The sequence below is a fragment of the Nomascus leucogenys genome, chromosome 20 (assembly GCF_006542625.1).
Source record: "Nomascus leucogenys isolate Asia chromosome 20, Asia_NLE_v1, whole genome shotgun sequence".
Taxonomy (NCBI): Eukaryota; Metazoa; Chordata; class Mammalia; order Primates; family Hylobatidae; genus Nomascus; species Nomascus leucogenys.
Window position 1 is genome coordinate 1,034,411 of NC_044400.1, and position 13,640 is coordinate 1,048,050.

Here is a 13,640-nt window from a genome sequence, read left to right on the forward strand (position 1 = left end):
AAGGTGCTGGCAGGCGTGGGGAGGAAGGTGGACAAACCCCGCCCACCCCAGGCGTCAGGGGAGGTCCAGAACAGCCACGCCCAGAGGCAACTGCCAGTGGAGACAGGAAAGGTGCAGGCGGCACAGCTGCAGGCCCCAGTCGCCCTCTGCCTCCCACAGGGAGCCTACAGTCCATTCCTGCAGCTGGCGCCTTCCAGGCCCGTGTCCACCTGCTCCTCTGCCCAGCCCACACCCTGCCCACACCTGGGCTTGAGATGCTGCACCAACGGCCTCCGAAGCCCCCTCTGTCTACAGCGACTGACCCTGCAGTGGCTTGTGGCCCTGCCTGCCGAGAAGCAGGAGCGAGTGCAGGAGACTGCGGCCTCACACCACAGCCAGCACCGTCCCCTGGGCCAAGCGCGTTCTCGGAGCAAGAGAGAGCTCTTGGGGTAGCCATGGGCACCTGGCCTCAGCCCCACGTTCCTCAGGGAGAGGGAAGCTAAGGCTCCCAGAGAACTGACCAGTGCAGAGACCCATGATGACTCAACTGGTTCCAGCCGGATCCACCCAACGCTATGGCTGAGCTCATTCTATGACCCCCAAGGCAGCCTCAGCTCCAAGAAGCAGGAGGCTCGCCCCCATCCCCATTTCCTGAGCCCAGCGCTGGGCCTGGTGCAGGGTGGCCAAGAGCCCCTCTCCTGTAGGTGGAGGGCCATCCTGGGGATGCACACACAACACACACGTCCACACAGAAACATACACACACATGCATAAACACACGCGCATGTTGGCCGGGCGCGGTGGCTCAAGCCTGTAATCCCAGCACTTTGGGAGGCCGAGGCGGGCGGATCACGAGGTCAGGAGATCGAGACCATCCTGGCTAACACAGTGAAACCCCGTCTCTACTAAAAATACAAAAAATTCGCCGGGTGTGTTGGCGGGCGCCTGTAGTCCCAGCTACTGGGGAGGCTGAGGCAGGAGAATGGCGTGAACCCGGGAGGCGGAGCTTGCAGTGAGCCGAGATCGCGCCACTGCACTCCAGCCTGGGGCACAGAGCAAGACTCCGTCTCAAAAATAAAAATAAAAAAATAAAAAAATAAACACACGCGCATGCACACACATGTACACACATGCACACATACACAACACACATACACAACACATATACACAACATACACATGCACACACACGCACGCACGTAAACATACGCACACACGTGTACACACATGCACATATACACATGTGCACACTCATACACATGTGCACACATACACACGTGCACCTACATGCATACATGCGTACACACTTGTATACACAGCACACACATGCACACACGTTCACACGCACACGTGCACATGTACACACGAGCGCAGACACATCACACGTGTACACAACACTCGTATACACATGCGCACACGTATACACACACCTACATGTGTACATACATGTATACACATGCACACACATGTGCACACACACCCATGCAAACACACATGCACGTGCACACACATATACACATGCATACACACGTACACACATGTGCACACACATACACATGCACACACGTACATGCACACACACATACACTTGTGCATGCACATCCACGCAGGCCTTGCTGCTCATTCCACTAGCTGCACAGCCACACTGGGGGTCATCTCTCCAAGGAGGTCATCTCTCCGAGGGCCTCCCACAGAGGTGCGGCTGGATCCTGTCCTCCCAGGCAGGGCCAGTGCCCCCCACAGGACACCCTGCCCCTCAGGGTGACTCCATCACAGGGACCCAGTTCTTGTCTCCGAGGAAGCCAGCCACATGGACGCCGTGACACCCCTTATTCTAGGTGCAGTCAGCACTCAGGGAGACGGACAGAAACGGGCAGCAGCCTGTGCTGGTGAGCGCTGGGGAGGTGGCCATGGCCCGCAAGGCTGTGGAGCCCATGCCAAAGCCTCTGACCCCTGAAGTCCTGCACCATCCACCCAGCCACGCCGCAGGCAGCCAGGGAGACGGCGCCCTGTGCCCAGCACCCCACGATCCCCGTCTTCCCGCTCTCGAGTGGCAGTGGCACCTCCTGTCACTGTGAGTGAGGGCTGAAGGCCACCACGAGTTCCCTCCTCCTCACCCCCATGTCTAAGCAGCACCCAGGCCCGTGGATTCTTCCTGTGGTGACGTACACCTGGGGTGAGGTTCACCATCAGACCCATTTCTAAAAGCACAGTTCCGGGCAATCCCTGCACCGGCAGCTCTGCTGCCGCCCCTGAAAGTTCCTGAAGGCTCTGGGCCATTCAGACAGAAAGGGGAGCAGTGGCAGCACAGGCCTAGCATGAACGCTAACGCCCCACTACTCTAGAAGCTCCCACACAGTGTGTGCGGGTGAAGGCTGTGACCCGCCTCGGGCAGGGGTTGAGACGCACCCAGGACAGAATCGTGTGGGGCAGGGCCGCTCACCCGCAGAGGTAGTCCAGGGCCAGCTCGGCCCCCGAGTGCCTGGCAGGTGGGTGCTGGGCCACAAGGCCTGCCTCCCGCAGACGCTGCCTCTCCTCTTTCTTCCGTTCCTTTTTCAGCTTCCTTTCCAGGACCCTCTGCTCCTCTGGGGACAGCTCCGGCTCTGCGTCCAGCCCGGGCCTGAGCACAGCTTCTCCCTGAAAGTCAAGGAACACATTAGGCTCCGGGGATGGAAGGTATCCAGAGACAGGTGCGCTGCCTGGGGCTTCCCAAGCCCACCCTCGCCTCGGTAGTGACCAAAAACTCTGTCCTCCAGCACTGGGTCCAGCCCCGGCCGACACCCTCCTGCTGAGCCTGTGCTACAACGAAGAGCCAGACGGGTCACGTGAGGATGGCCAGTCCTGCAGGCAGGCGCCAGGTGCCAGGATTTACCGCCCAGAGGCCCCTTCCCCACCCCCATGGTCCACCTACCACAGACTCCCGCCTCCCGAGGCTCTGTGAGGTCCTGCCCCACCCTGCACAGCGTGGGAAGATCCGGGCCGGCCGCCAGGGAGGGCTGAAGGCGTGCCGGTGTCTGTTATCACACAGGCCAGGTGCTGGCCCCAGACCCGCCTAGGCTGCAGGCTGGGGACAGGGAGGGTGGCCAAGACCCCAGAGGGAGGGAGAGGGCCCGCTGTGACAATGTGTCTCCAGCCACATCTTGCCAGGAAAGCACAGGCCCTCTGTCTTGCCCACCCTCCCCTAATTAACAAAAGAGAACGGTGCAAAGCGTCAGAACCGGGGCAGCCGGGCCACGGGGTGACCATGAGGTGACCCCAGCTGCTGTCCACACGCTTCATCTTTTCTGGAAAAAGTCAGAACATCAGTGTAGACTCCGAGCAAGGCCAGGAGCCCAGGGAAGTGGCTCGGGGCGTGGGAACCAGAACCAGGCAGCGCCCACCGGGAGCCAGGGCTTCCAGGAAGGGAGGCCGGGCACAGCCCACACCTGCGCATCCCACCCCAGGGAGAGCAAAGTAAAGTGGGGCAAGGGCCCCCCTACACACAGACATATACGCAACCCAACCCCCCGACACAGACACACACATTCACAGACCACCCCCCACAGCCAAACACAGCCCCCACCCCTCACCCATGTCCCCACACCGACCCACACACACCGACACCCACACATACCATACACCCACATACACCCACTCACAGCCAAACACAGCCCCCACCCCTCACCCATGTCCCCACACTGACCCACATACACCCACAGACACCACCATATACCCACACTCACATACACCCACCCACACCTACAGACACCGACACATACCCACACCCACAGACACCCACGCAGACACCCACCCACCCACACCCAACACACCCACACTGATACCCACACATACAGCCAGACACCCACACGCCCAGACACCCCCACGTGCCACACACCCACACACCCAGACACCCACACTCACACCCACACACATCCAACAAATCCACACCCAGACACCCACAGCTACCCAAACACCCACAGACACCCAGACACCCCCCACACTCACGCCGACACACGCACGGCCACACCCCTGGAGCCTGCCAGGGGTCCGCAGCAAGAGACAGGGCCTGGGGGGCGAGGGGCACCCTCCCTGGCAGGTGCCCAGCACAGAGAGGCTGAAGAGTCCCAGTGGGAAGGCCTGGGCCACCCACACACAGAGGCGGGAAGCTCCGAGACCCACCAGGCCAGGCCCGCAGGGCTCTGGGGAGCGAGGATTTTCATGGTGGGGATATGGACACCCACAGGGGAGCCTGGTGACTGACCGGCTCCAACCAGCTCCACGCCCACCTCCTAGGCCCACAGCCGCCAACGGGGCAGGCACAACCCCTGGCCCTGAAAGGCAAAACCCCCCCTGGCACAGGCCCAGCCTCAGCCCCGACCCCATGGGCCACGCAGGCTGCGGCTGATCACGCCGGCCAAAGTACATAACACTATTAGGGCTGCAGAGGGGCCGCCGTGGTGGCTGAGGGTCTGCCAGCCCACATGCGTGGGGCACCTGGACAGGTCCTGAGCAGGTGGGCAGGGCCCTGGGGCAGGGTCCCAGGTTGGTGGCCAGAGTGTTGAGGACAGGGTCAAGGCTGTGGGCAGCAGCCATGCGGGCGCTGGCCTGGGGTGGATGGCAAGGGGAACCCAGGCCGCCCCGTATCGGGGCCAAGCCGGGGACCTGCACGCCCAGCTGTTTCCCGCAGGCTTCCCGAGCGCCCGGCGCAGGCTGCTTCTCGTGTCAGGCACCAGCCTGGACGCCACGGAAACAGCTTCCTTCACACCCACTCTTGCTTCTTGGCTACCAGCGCTCCCGACCTGGCAGGAGTCACAGCCCAATTCCCGTGTCCCCGAGGGAGCCACTGTGGCCCACGAGGTGGGAAGCTCAGGAGTGCCACCCACTGCCCTGGGCTGTACCTGATACTGGCTGGTGCACCTTTAACTTTTCCTAAGTCACTGATGAACCCAGGAAATGACTTCAGGTGAAAAACCCCAAACTCCTGCTTTCTGCGCTGGGCCTCAACACAAGACGCAGAGGCAGGTGGAGTGAGGGAGCTGCGCCTGGACAGCCAGGGGCCTTGAGGGTGCTGGCTCCGCTCCGCGTCATCGGACGCCCCGTGCTTGCGCTCGCTGCCTTAGGGGTGCCGGCTCCACTCTGCATCATCGGCCGCCCAGTGCTCGCGCTCGTTGGGGGTGCCGGCTCCGCTCCGCGTCATCGGCCGCCCCGTGCTTGCGCTCGCTGCCTTGGGGGTGCCCGGCTCCGCTCTGCGCCATCGGCCGCCCTGTGCTTGTGCTCACTGTCCTGGACCAGGCGATTCCCCAAGGCTGTGACCATGACGTGAGCGACCTCAGCTATCCTGGGACGACACAGGCGGGCCCGGGGAGGGTGTCCAGCTGGAGGGGGCGGGAGGCAGCAGGTCCAGGCAAGCTGGAGGGCACAGGCTGTGGCAGGTCGGGGGGAGTGGGGGTAGCACGGGAGGGTGGTGGGGCTGCCAGGATCGGGCGTGGTGATGCTGGGACCCGCTGCTTGGCCTGCACAGTGTCTGGCCCGGAGAGCACAGGTGAGCAAGGCAGGACGGCTATCACCCACGGACGAGCAGCGGACAACTTTCTCCAACTGCCACCCACGTGCCGACCCTCCAAAGAATGCGGGTTTGACTAGCAAATAAGAACGCGGGTTTAATTAGCAAATACTTTTAACTTGACACTATCACACAGAGCTCCCAAAGTTGTCCCAAGGGCTTGTAAATTACCTAAGTACACACCAAAACATTTTTAAAAGAATCCCAGTGTCAAATAAAAGCCTGTGAGGGCCACTTCTAGGGACTTGAGTTTCAGGCCTAGGACGCAAAGCCTGGCGCAGTGGCAGGGGTGACGCCAGGCTCCTGCCGGCTCCAGGATTCTGGGAAGGGGCAGACCTTGGGCCCCCTGGAGCCCCTCTAGGCCCAGTGTCCACCCCACAGACCCTGCAGTCTGGGGCCACTCTACTGGGAGAGGTGTGGTGGGCGGCTTTGAGCCGACGCTGTCAGGGCAAGAGTCTCTCTCCTAACATGACGGCTTTCCAACACAGATGGGACGGGCCCCGTGGAAGGAAGCACTGGCCTGTCACAGACGTGTGATGTCTAAAGCCGGCGTCTCTGGACCATCCCAGTGCAAGCAGAAAAATGTATAAAAGTACAGTCACCCTATCTCAATGCTAGGACAGTCTCCAGCATTTCAGACTTGATGAAATACAGACACTCATATGAAGTACAGAAAAATAAAAATTCCAGCCACACATTCTCTCTCCTACGGTTAGATGTCTTGAGGATTACATTTGAACATGCATAAAACAATTCAATGTGCATGAAAAGCTTTACGCAGGACCTGCACCCACACAGATAAACTGCGACCCCGAGGACTAGGATGGGGACGCGGCCAGGGGGCCTGTCACTGCACCTACATTGTGTGTTTCACAACAGGGACACTTTCACAGGCTACCTCAAGCAACGCGGCACTCGTGCAGTTAAACATGAAATCCTCACCATCGGGCAATGAAAATGTTCACTGTACTCAACAAATACACTGAAAACAAACCACAAAGCCAAACCCTATAGGCTGGGAGGAGCAAAGTGGATCAGCGGCCATGGCAGCTTCCAGAGAAGAGAGCCGTGAGATTCTTAGAGAAGCTGACACTGCTTGAGAAAATACAGCTGCATGAAAACTGTTTTTCCTTTACGCCTATAACTCCTAGCAAGAGACACAGAGAAGAAATGACACTAATTTGATTTGAAAAGGTTCCCGTAGACTCGACTGAGGCAGCAGAGACCCAACAGCTCCTTCCCGCCCACCCTGCCCGTCCATCTGTGTCACACGGGCCCTGCGTGAGCCGCACTCCCCAGCGTGAGGCTTCGCCACGATGCACTGGCTCTTCCTGGAGATGTCCAAGGTGGGTAACGTGCTAGTCATACCCTAACCAAAAGAACCGGCAAAAATAAAAACCATCATCATTTCCCAGGTTTGTGAATTTAAGCCAACAGGAAACGTGGCAGAAACACGCGGGGCTCCATAAAGCCGGCCTGGCACCGGCTCTGGCACCAGGTCCCTGAACTGGACACCAATCTCCACGGTTCCGAATTTTCCTACGTGACGACCGTGAACATCACATACACAGAAACGAACCCTGAGAAGGGCGTCACATTGGCCGCCGGCCACGGCAGCGATCCGGCCACGGCAGCGATCCGGCCACGGCAGAAATCCGGCCACGGCAGCGATCCGGCCACGGCAGTGATCCGGCCACAGCAGAAATCTGGCCACAGCAGCATTCCGGTTGGTCTCACCCTGCCCCGGCCTGAGCCCAGCTCTCAGATCCCAGCACCAATTCTGTCTACGGCCCCTTCCTGCCTGCGGGCCCTCCCTGCCCTGCAGGGATGGCGCACTGAGCACAGGTGTTCAGGCTATACGGTGAGAGCCCCAGGGCTGGGAGGAACACGCAGCCTTGGTCCAGCAGGTCCTGCGTGGGGGCCGCGTTGCCAGGCAGGGCCTGACAGGGCTGCTGTGGGCTCTGAGAACGGCCCAAAAGGACAGTGACCCCTGCCCAGTCTCTCCAGCCTGGGAATGAGCTTCCCCAGCCGCGGCCTCACACCAGGGAGGTGTGATGGGAAGTGATCTTGGTGGCTCCTGGGTCCCTGCTAAATTGTTGGGGGGGCCTGGGGGGTGAGGAAAGAGAGATGGGGTCAGGGAGAGGCGTGGGCTCCCTGTCCCCTCCGGGCATGAGAGCAGGTGTGTGTGTGGGGGCTGGGGGTGAGGAAAGAGAGGTGGGGTCAGGAAGAGGTGTGGGTTCCCTGTCCCCGAGGCATGAGGGCAGGTGTGGGCTCCCTGTCCCCCGGGCACGAGCAGGTCTTTGTAAACCTGAGGCTCAGGGAAGAATGTGCAAGTCCCTGTCTCTTGAGCAGGGTTTGGGCCATCGGGAGCCCCTGCAGAGGCTGGGCTCATGCAAGCTGTCAGCTGCCAGTGCCCACAGGCATCCACGCTGCTCTGGACTCAGGGTTTAGAAAAAGTCGTCTGTTCCAGCCAGACCTTCCTGTTTCCCCCCAAGTCTAAGGGAGCAGGGCCTTCACCTAAGAAAGGAGGGCAGAGTGGGGAGACCCAGGGCTGACCCAGAGGGCGGGGAGGGGACCAAGGTTTGACCCAGAGGGCAGGGAGGACCCAGGGCTGACCCAGGAGAGCAGGGAGGACCCAGGACTAACCTAGAGGGTTGGTGGTGGGGGGGGGCCGGGACTAACCCAGAGGGCCAGAGGGACTGAAGCTGTGGCCTGTGTGGCCCCTAATGCCTGGCCCTCGTGGAGGCACCAAGGCAGGAGCGCGTCCCGACACCCAGCCTGGGCTTCCTTGGTGGGCAGCTCCTCACCCACGGTGAAGTGAGGCCAAAGGTCATCGAGTGCTGACCGCCACTCTCCTTCCTCCAGAGGCCCCTCTGTGAGCAACGCCCATGTGACACTGATGTCACCTGACCAGATGGAAATACTCCCGGCGCCCCACAGTGACCCTGGACCGGCATGTCTGGGCGGGACCGTCTAGTGTCTGAGGTGTCACATGAGGATCCCAGACAAAACACTCTCCCCCTCTGGTGTCACTCCAGCGCACAGCAGCACACAGCAGCACACAGCAGCACACAGCAGCGCACACCAGCACACAGCAGCACACGCCAGCGCACAGCAGCGCACGCCAGCGCACAGCAGCGCACGCCAGCGCACACCAGCGCACGCCAGCGCACACCAGCGCACAGCAGCGCCCACCCATACACCCTGGTCCTCTGCTGAGCATCTCATTGAGGGTGTGGTGTCTGTGGAGAGCCTGGACCACTCGGAAGCCTCGGGTCTGAGGGCCACGCGGGCTCAGAGCACCTCAGGCTGTGGGCATCGGGCCACTGCCTCTGGCCCCAGGCTCAGGCTCCCTGGGGAAGTGGTGGCTGTGTTGGAGGAGAGAATGGCAGAGAAAGGACCCACTGTCTCTCAGAGGGAAGGTAAGGAGCTCCCTGCTCGAATTGGAGCTGCAGGGAAGGACGCCACCAGCCTAGCCTGCCGTGCCCTGCTGTGCGGGTGAAGAGGCCACCCGGCCTGGACCCCATCCAGTAGACATGCAGCGGACCGTGTGCGTGAGGCAGGAGCTGCTGTCCTACGATGTTAGCCGGGTGACGGGGCCAGGGCTCCAGTGTCGCTGCATCGGGCCCTTGGGGAGCATCCCTGGATGGCAGGGGAGGTGGGGAGGGCCCCACACAGTGGGGTGGAGGACAGCGAGACAGCTACACACCTTCCTGCACCTTCTTCTTCGGAAACAAGCCACAGACTCAACGCTTATTAACTTTCCCGGAGGGGAGACTTCTCCAGTGGGATCACCCCAACCCATGAACTGACTGCCGCGGGCAGCTGCGGACGGCGGGGTAAGGGGCAGCCGCGGACGGCGGGGTGAGGGGCAGCCGCGGACGGCGGGGTGAGGGGCAGCCGCGGACGGCGGGGTGAGGGGCAGCCGCGGACGGCGGGGTGAGGGGCAGCCGCGGACGGCGGGGTGAGGGGCAGCCGCGGACGGCGGGGTGAGGGGCTTCTCTGCCCCCGCTCCCTACTGCACACAAGGCCAGGTGCTCTGGGGCCCAGCATCCAGGGCTCAAAACCACATGCGCCTTGGTGGATGGCGCCTCACCTTTCCCATGCTGTGGTAGGAACACCCCATGTTTGTTCGGTGCGTTTTATTTTCTAAAATGTGGCAGAAAGAAAATAACTCCAGCAGGTGACAGAAGACCTAGTAGAACTTGGCCCAAATTTAAATAAAGACCCAAAGTCCCCACGGGGCTCAGACGTTCCCACACCCTAGGCAGAAATCCCCACTCACACGAGCACGCACACACACACGTGCACACGTATGCACACATACCCCTGCCATCATCTCTGCTCTCCCCGTTGGGCCCTGGCTAAGCACCAGCTCCCACCAGGCAGGAAGCACAGGCCCAGGACACGCAGACTAAGGGTTGGCGGATACGGCCCAAGTCAGGAAGTGAGCTGAGGCCCTACAGGAACAAGGGGTTGCCGCTTCAACAGGTAACCCACATAAAAAGTGATTAATCAAGCCACGCTTTTTTCTCACTCCACAGCTTTGAAACCAGTGTGCACTGCATACGTGGAGCCATCTCAGACTCAGACTCAAAGTCTGCCTGGCCCCGGCTATCAGCCTGTGGCATCTCAGAGCCTGGCCCTGAGCAGAAAGGAGACGTGATGAGGAGACATGATTGATGGGGGAGTCGTGAAGGGCACACCCACGGCCAGCAGGCCCAGCCTGTGCCTCCCGGAGGTCCGCACTTCCTGCCCAGTGGGCGCAGGCACCTAGCGTGGGCGCCAACTGAGGTGTGCACGCGGGCGGGTGGGGTCCAGCCCAGAGTGTGGTCTTTATGTAAATCAGGGTGGAGGTCAGGTGTGCTGGCTCACACCTGTTAATCTCAGCGCTTTGGGAGGCCAAGGTGGGAGGACGGCATGAGCCCAGGAATTCCGGACTGCAGTGAGCTGTGATCACACCATTGTACTCCAGCCTGGATGAGAGTAAGACCCTCAAAAAAAAAAAAAAAAAAAAAATCAACAGATCAGGGCTGGAGACATCCAGTAGGGACCTTCTGGTTGGGGACCACCAGGTTAAGAACCTCCAGGTTGGGGACCCCCAGGTTGGGAACCTCCAGGCTGAGGATCTCCCAGCAGGGACCTCTAGTGCGGGCCCCCAGGCTGGCACCCACGGGGCAGGTTTCTTTCTTCTTCCCCAGAAGCCCTTTCATCGTGGCAGTAGATCTGACCTTCACAGAAATGATATTGCGGATTTCAGTGACAGAACCCAAGTCAGAAGCTGAAGGGCTCTGCCCAGCCTCCCTGCCTTCATCCGTTAAGTCTGATCGGCACTGGTGGCCACCTGGGCTGCTGCTTTGACAAGAGGCCGGGGGTTGGAGCTGGGACCCCAGGGAGCGCTGTCCGTCCACTGCACAGGAGTGGGGCTTCAGCAGCTGTCAGTCGTCAATCATTTCCCCATGCCGTTGGATGGGAGAGGGGCAATCTACCAGCCCCAGTGTGACTGGCTTTGCTGCCACCGCAGTGCCCTCTGGGGACCCGGCAGGTTGGCTGGAGGCAGGACACCACCCACCTAACCCCTCCCTACTTGTCACCAGACAGAAACCACAGCTCACCAACAACCATACACAAACAGCGCACTAAAAGCAAGCATGTGGCAAAAATACCCGCCCAGCGAGGACTGCGCCTGGCATGGTGAAACACACTGGGATGTGCACCCTTCCGCAGGGGGAGGCTGGGTTTTGGGGTGCAAATGTGAGTCCTGGGGAGCAGGAGCCTGAGGGGCACCCAGGGCAGCTCCCCCAGCCTGGGTCACACGGTTCGATCCTCCGCGGGGGTGGCAGGAAAGCCCAAGTCCCTCGGCACACCCAGGTGACAGCGACGACCGCCCACAGGCGTGGCGCCTGAGTCACACTGGATGGGTCGTGTCCTGGAGCACTCGAGGCCCCCTGGACAGGGCAACCAACCCTCAGTCCACCGGGGTCTGCTCGAAGACCACCAGGAGCCCCGCTGCACTGTCCGTGGGCCACGGTGGTGACGGCAGCTCAGGAGGGAAAGACTGTCCCCCCGTCCCATGACGACAGACGCAGGCCTGCGGGGAGCCATGTCCCCATCCACGAGTGCCTCCTGGACCACGAGCTCTTCTTTCTCCTGCATCGCCTCAGACCCCACCCGGGAGTTCCAAGGTCAGGAGCCTGGTCCCACGTCCCACAGCCCTCAGTCCTCTCATGGGGTCCAAGGTCAGGAGCCTGGTCCACGTCCCACACCCCTCTCATGGGGCACCCGTAGCGATTCTGTTCCCATTTAAAGAAAACCTTAATCAGATTTGTCACCTCAATTATTAGAATTCCACGGCGTTAGCTCACAGTAGTAAATTGCTTTTTCTGAGAAACTAGAGTTTTTTAAATTAAACCTTTTATTTTGAGGCAATTGCAGGCGATGGCCGTCATGAGGGAACACGGGACGCCCACGTGCCCTCCACCACCTCCTCCCAGGGCAACCCTCGCAGAGTAGCCAGGACCACATTCGGATCCGGACTCTGAAATGACAGTCCCACAACCAACAGCATCGATGGGGTCTTCTCCATGATCAGAAACACACAGGGAATTAATTTACCCTTATTCCGCAAAATAAACAAGCTCTCAAATTCTTTAAAGGTGAATCCCCCCAACCGTCCTCCCTCCCCAGTTACTTCCTTCCTAGGACACCAGTGGAACATCCCACGCTCTCCCCCTTCCACGTCGATACTGATTAAAACACATTGCATCAGAAGACCCACGAATACAAGTTCAGGTGCTGCTACAAAGGGAGGCGATGTCTCCACGGTGAGCTGGCCACCCCATGGTCCCGGCGCAGACACTGGGGCGGGCGCCGGCTCTGTCGTCGAGGCGCTCACAGGCAGGTACACGTGAGCTCCTGGAGGACAGGGAGAGCGGCCGCCCCGCCCCTGCGGAGCATGGGATGCTTCCTGCCATGGTGCTGTGGCAATGGGTGGCACCTGCCTGTGGCCCCTTCTCAGAAGGACATTTTAAACGCATGAGGCCTGATGCACAGGCACAGGGAGACACGTACGAACAGATGTTGGCATCCCAGCATTTATAGGGTCTGGTGGCTCCTGCAGCTGCGACATGGGCTGAGCGCAAGTGATGCGTGAGGTGTCCCCAACAGATGGCATGGGGAGCACCCACACCCACCACCACAGGGTCTGCGGAAGCTCATGCCAGCTGGAGGTTAGTGAAGACACACGGGGGCTCATTCTCCACCCAGGTTCAAACTCCCTGAACTCATGAGACCCAGGCTGAAGACACGGACAGACTCCCAGCCCCAGCGCCCCTCTAACACCACACCTGAGGCCCCCTGGGAACCTGCGACCCCATGCAGCGTCCCCTGCAAGCTCCTTCCCAGGAAGGAGGTTCCTGCCCTACTCCACATTTCTCTCCGTCCAAATTCCGACTCATTCCAACTGGGCCCTGGAGAACATGATGAAGACCGTGGGGGGCCCTCTTCCCAGGAAACACACACACACACACACACACACACACACACACACACACACACACGACAGCAACGCGCTCAGACCCAATCCCTGGCAGCCCGACTCCTCGTTCTACGGAGAAGAGGTGAGGATCTGCAGGGGTGACTGCTCACAGCGGCACATGTAGAAGGCAGGGCTGGAGCAGCGGCCCCTGCCGTCCAGGCCAGGGGACTGGAGGCCCTTCCACAGCGGCTTTTTCTTTTTGACACATGGTCTTGCTCTGTGGCCCAGGCTGGATTGCAGCGGCACCATCACAGCTCACTGCAGCCTCGACCTCCTGGGCTCAAGCAATCCTGCCACCTCAGCCTCCCAAGTAGCCAGGACTATAGGCATGTGCCACCATGCCTGGCCAGGTTTTGAATTTTTTATAGAGATAGGACCAAGGCTGCTCTCACGCTCCTGGGCTAAAGTGATCCTCCTGGTCGGCCTCCCAAAGCGCTGGGATTATAGGTATGAGTTCTCAAGCTCCTGGGCTACAGTGATCCTTCCAGCCGGCCTCAAAGTGCTGGGATTATAGGTGTGAGCCCACGGTGCGCAGCCCCCACTTTCTTCTTAAAAACCCTGCAGCTTGGCTGACAGTGGGAC

The 13,640-nt window shown here is 60.4% G+C and overlaps 1 protein-coding gene across 3 annotated transcripts in view; it reads right to left on the reverse strand.

Annotated features, from left to right (window-relative positions):
- Positions 1-13,640, reverse strand: part of C20H7orf50 (chromosome 20 C7orf50 homolog) — a 124,782-nt gene that overhangs the window by 8,791 nt on the left and 102,351 nt on the right. For all 3 annotated transcript variants that reach the window (XM_004091597.3, XM_003278677.4, XM_030801053.1), the window contains exon 3: positions 2,423-2,616. In XM_004091597.3, coding sequence (XP_004091645.1) covers positions 2,423-2,616 — 194 coding nt within the window. The remainder of the gene's footprint in view (positions 1-2,422; positions 2,617-13,640) is intronic.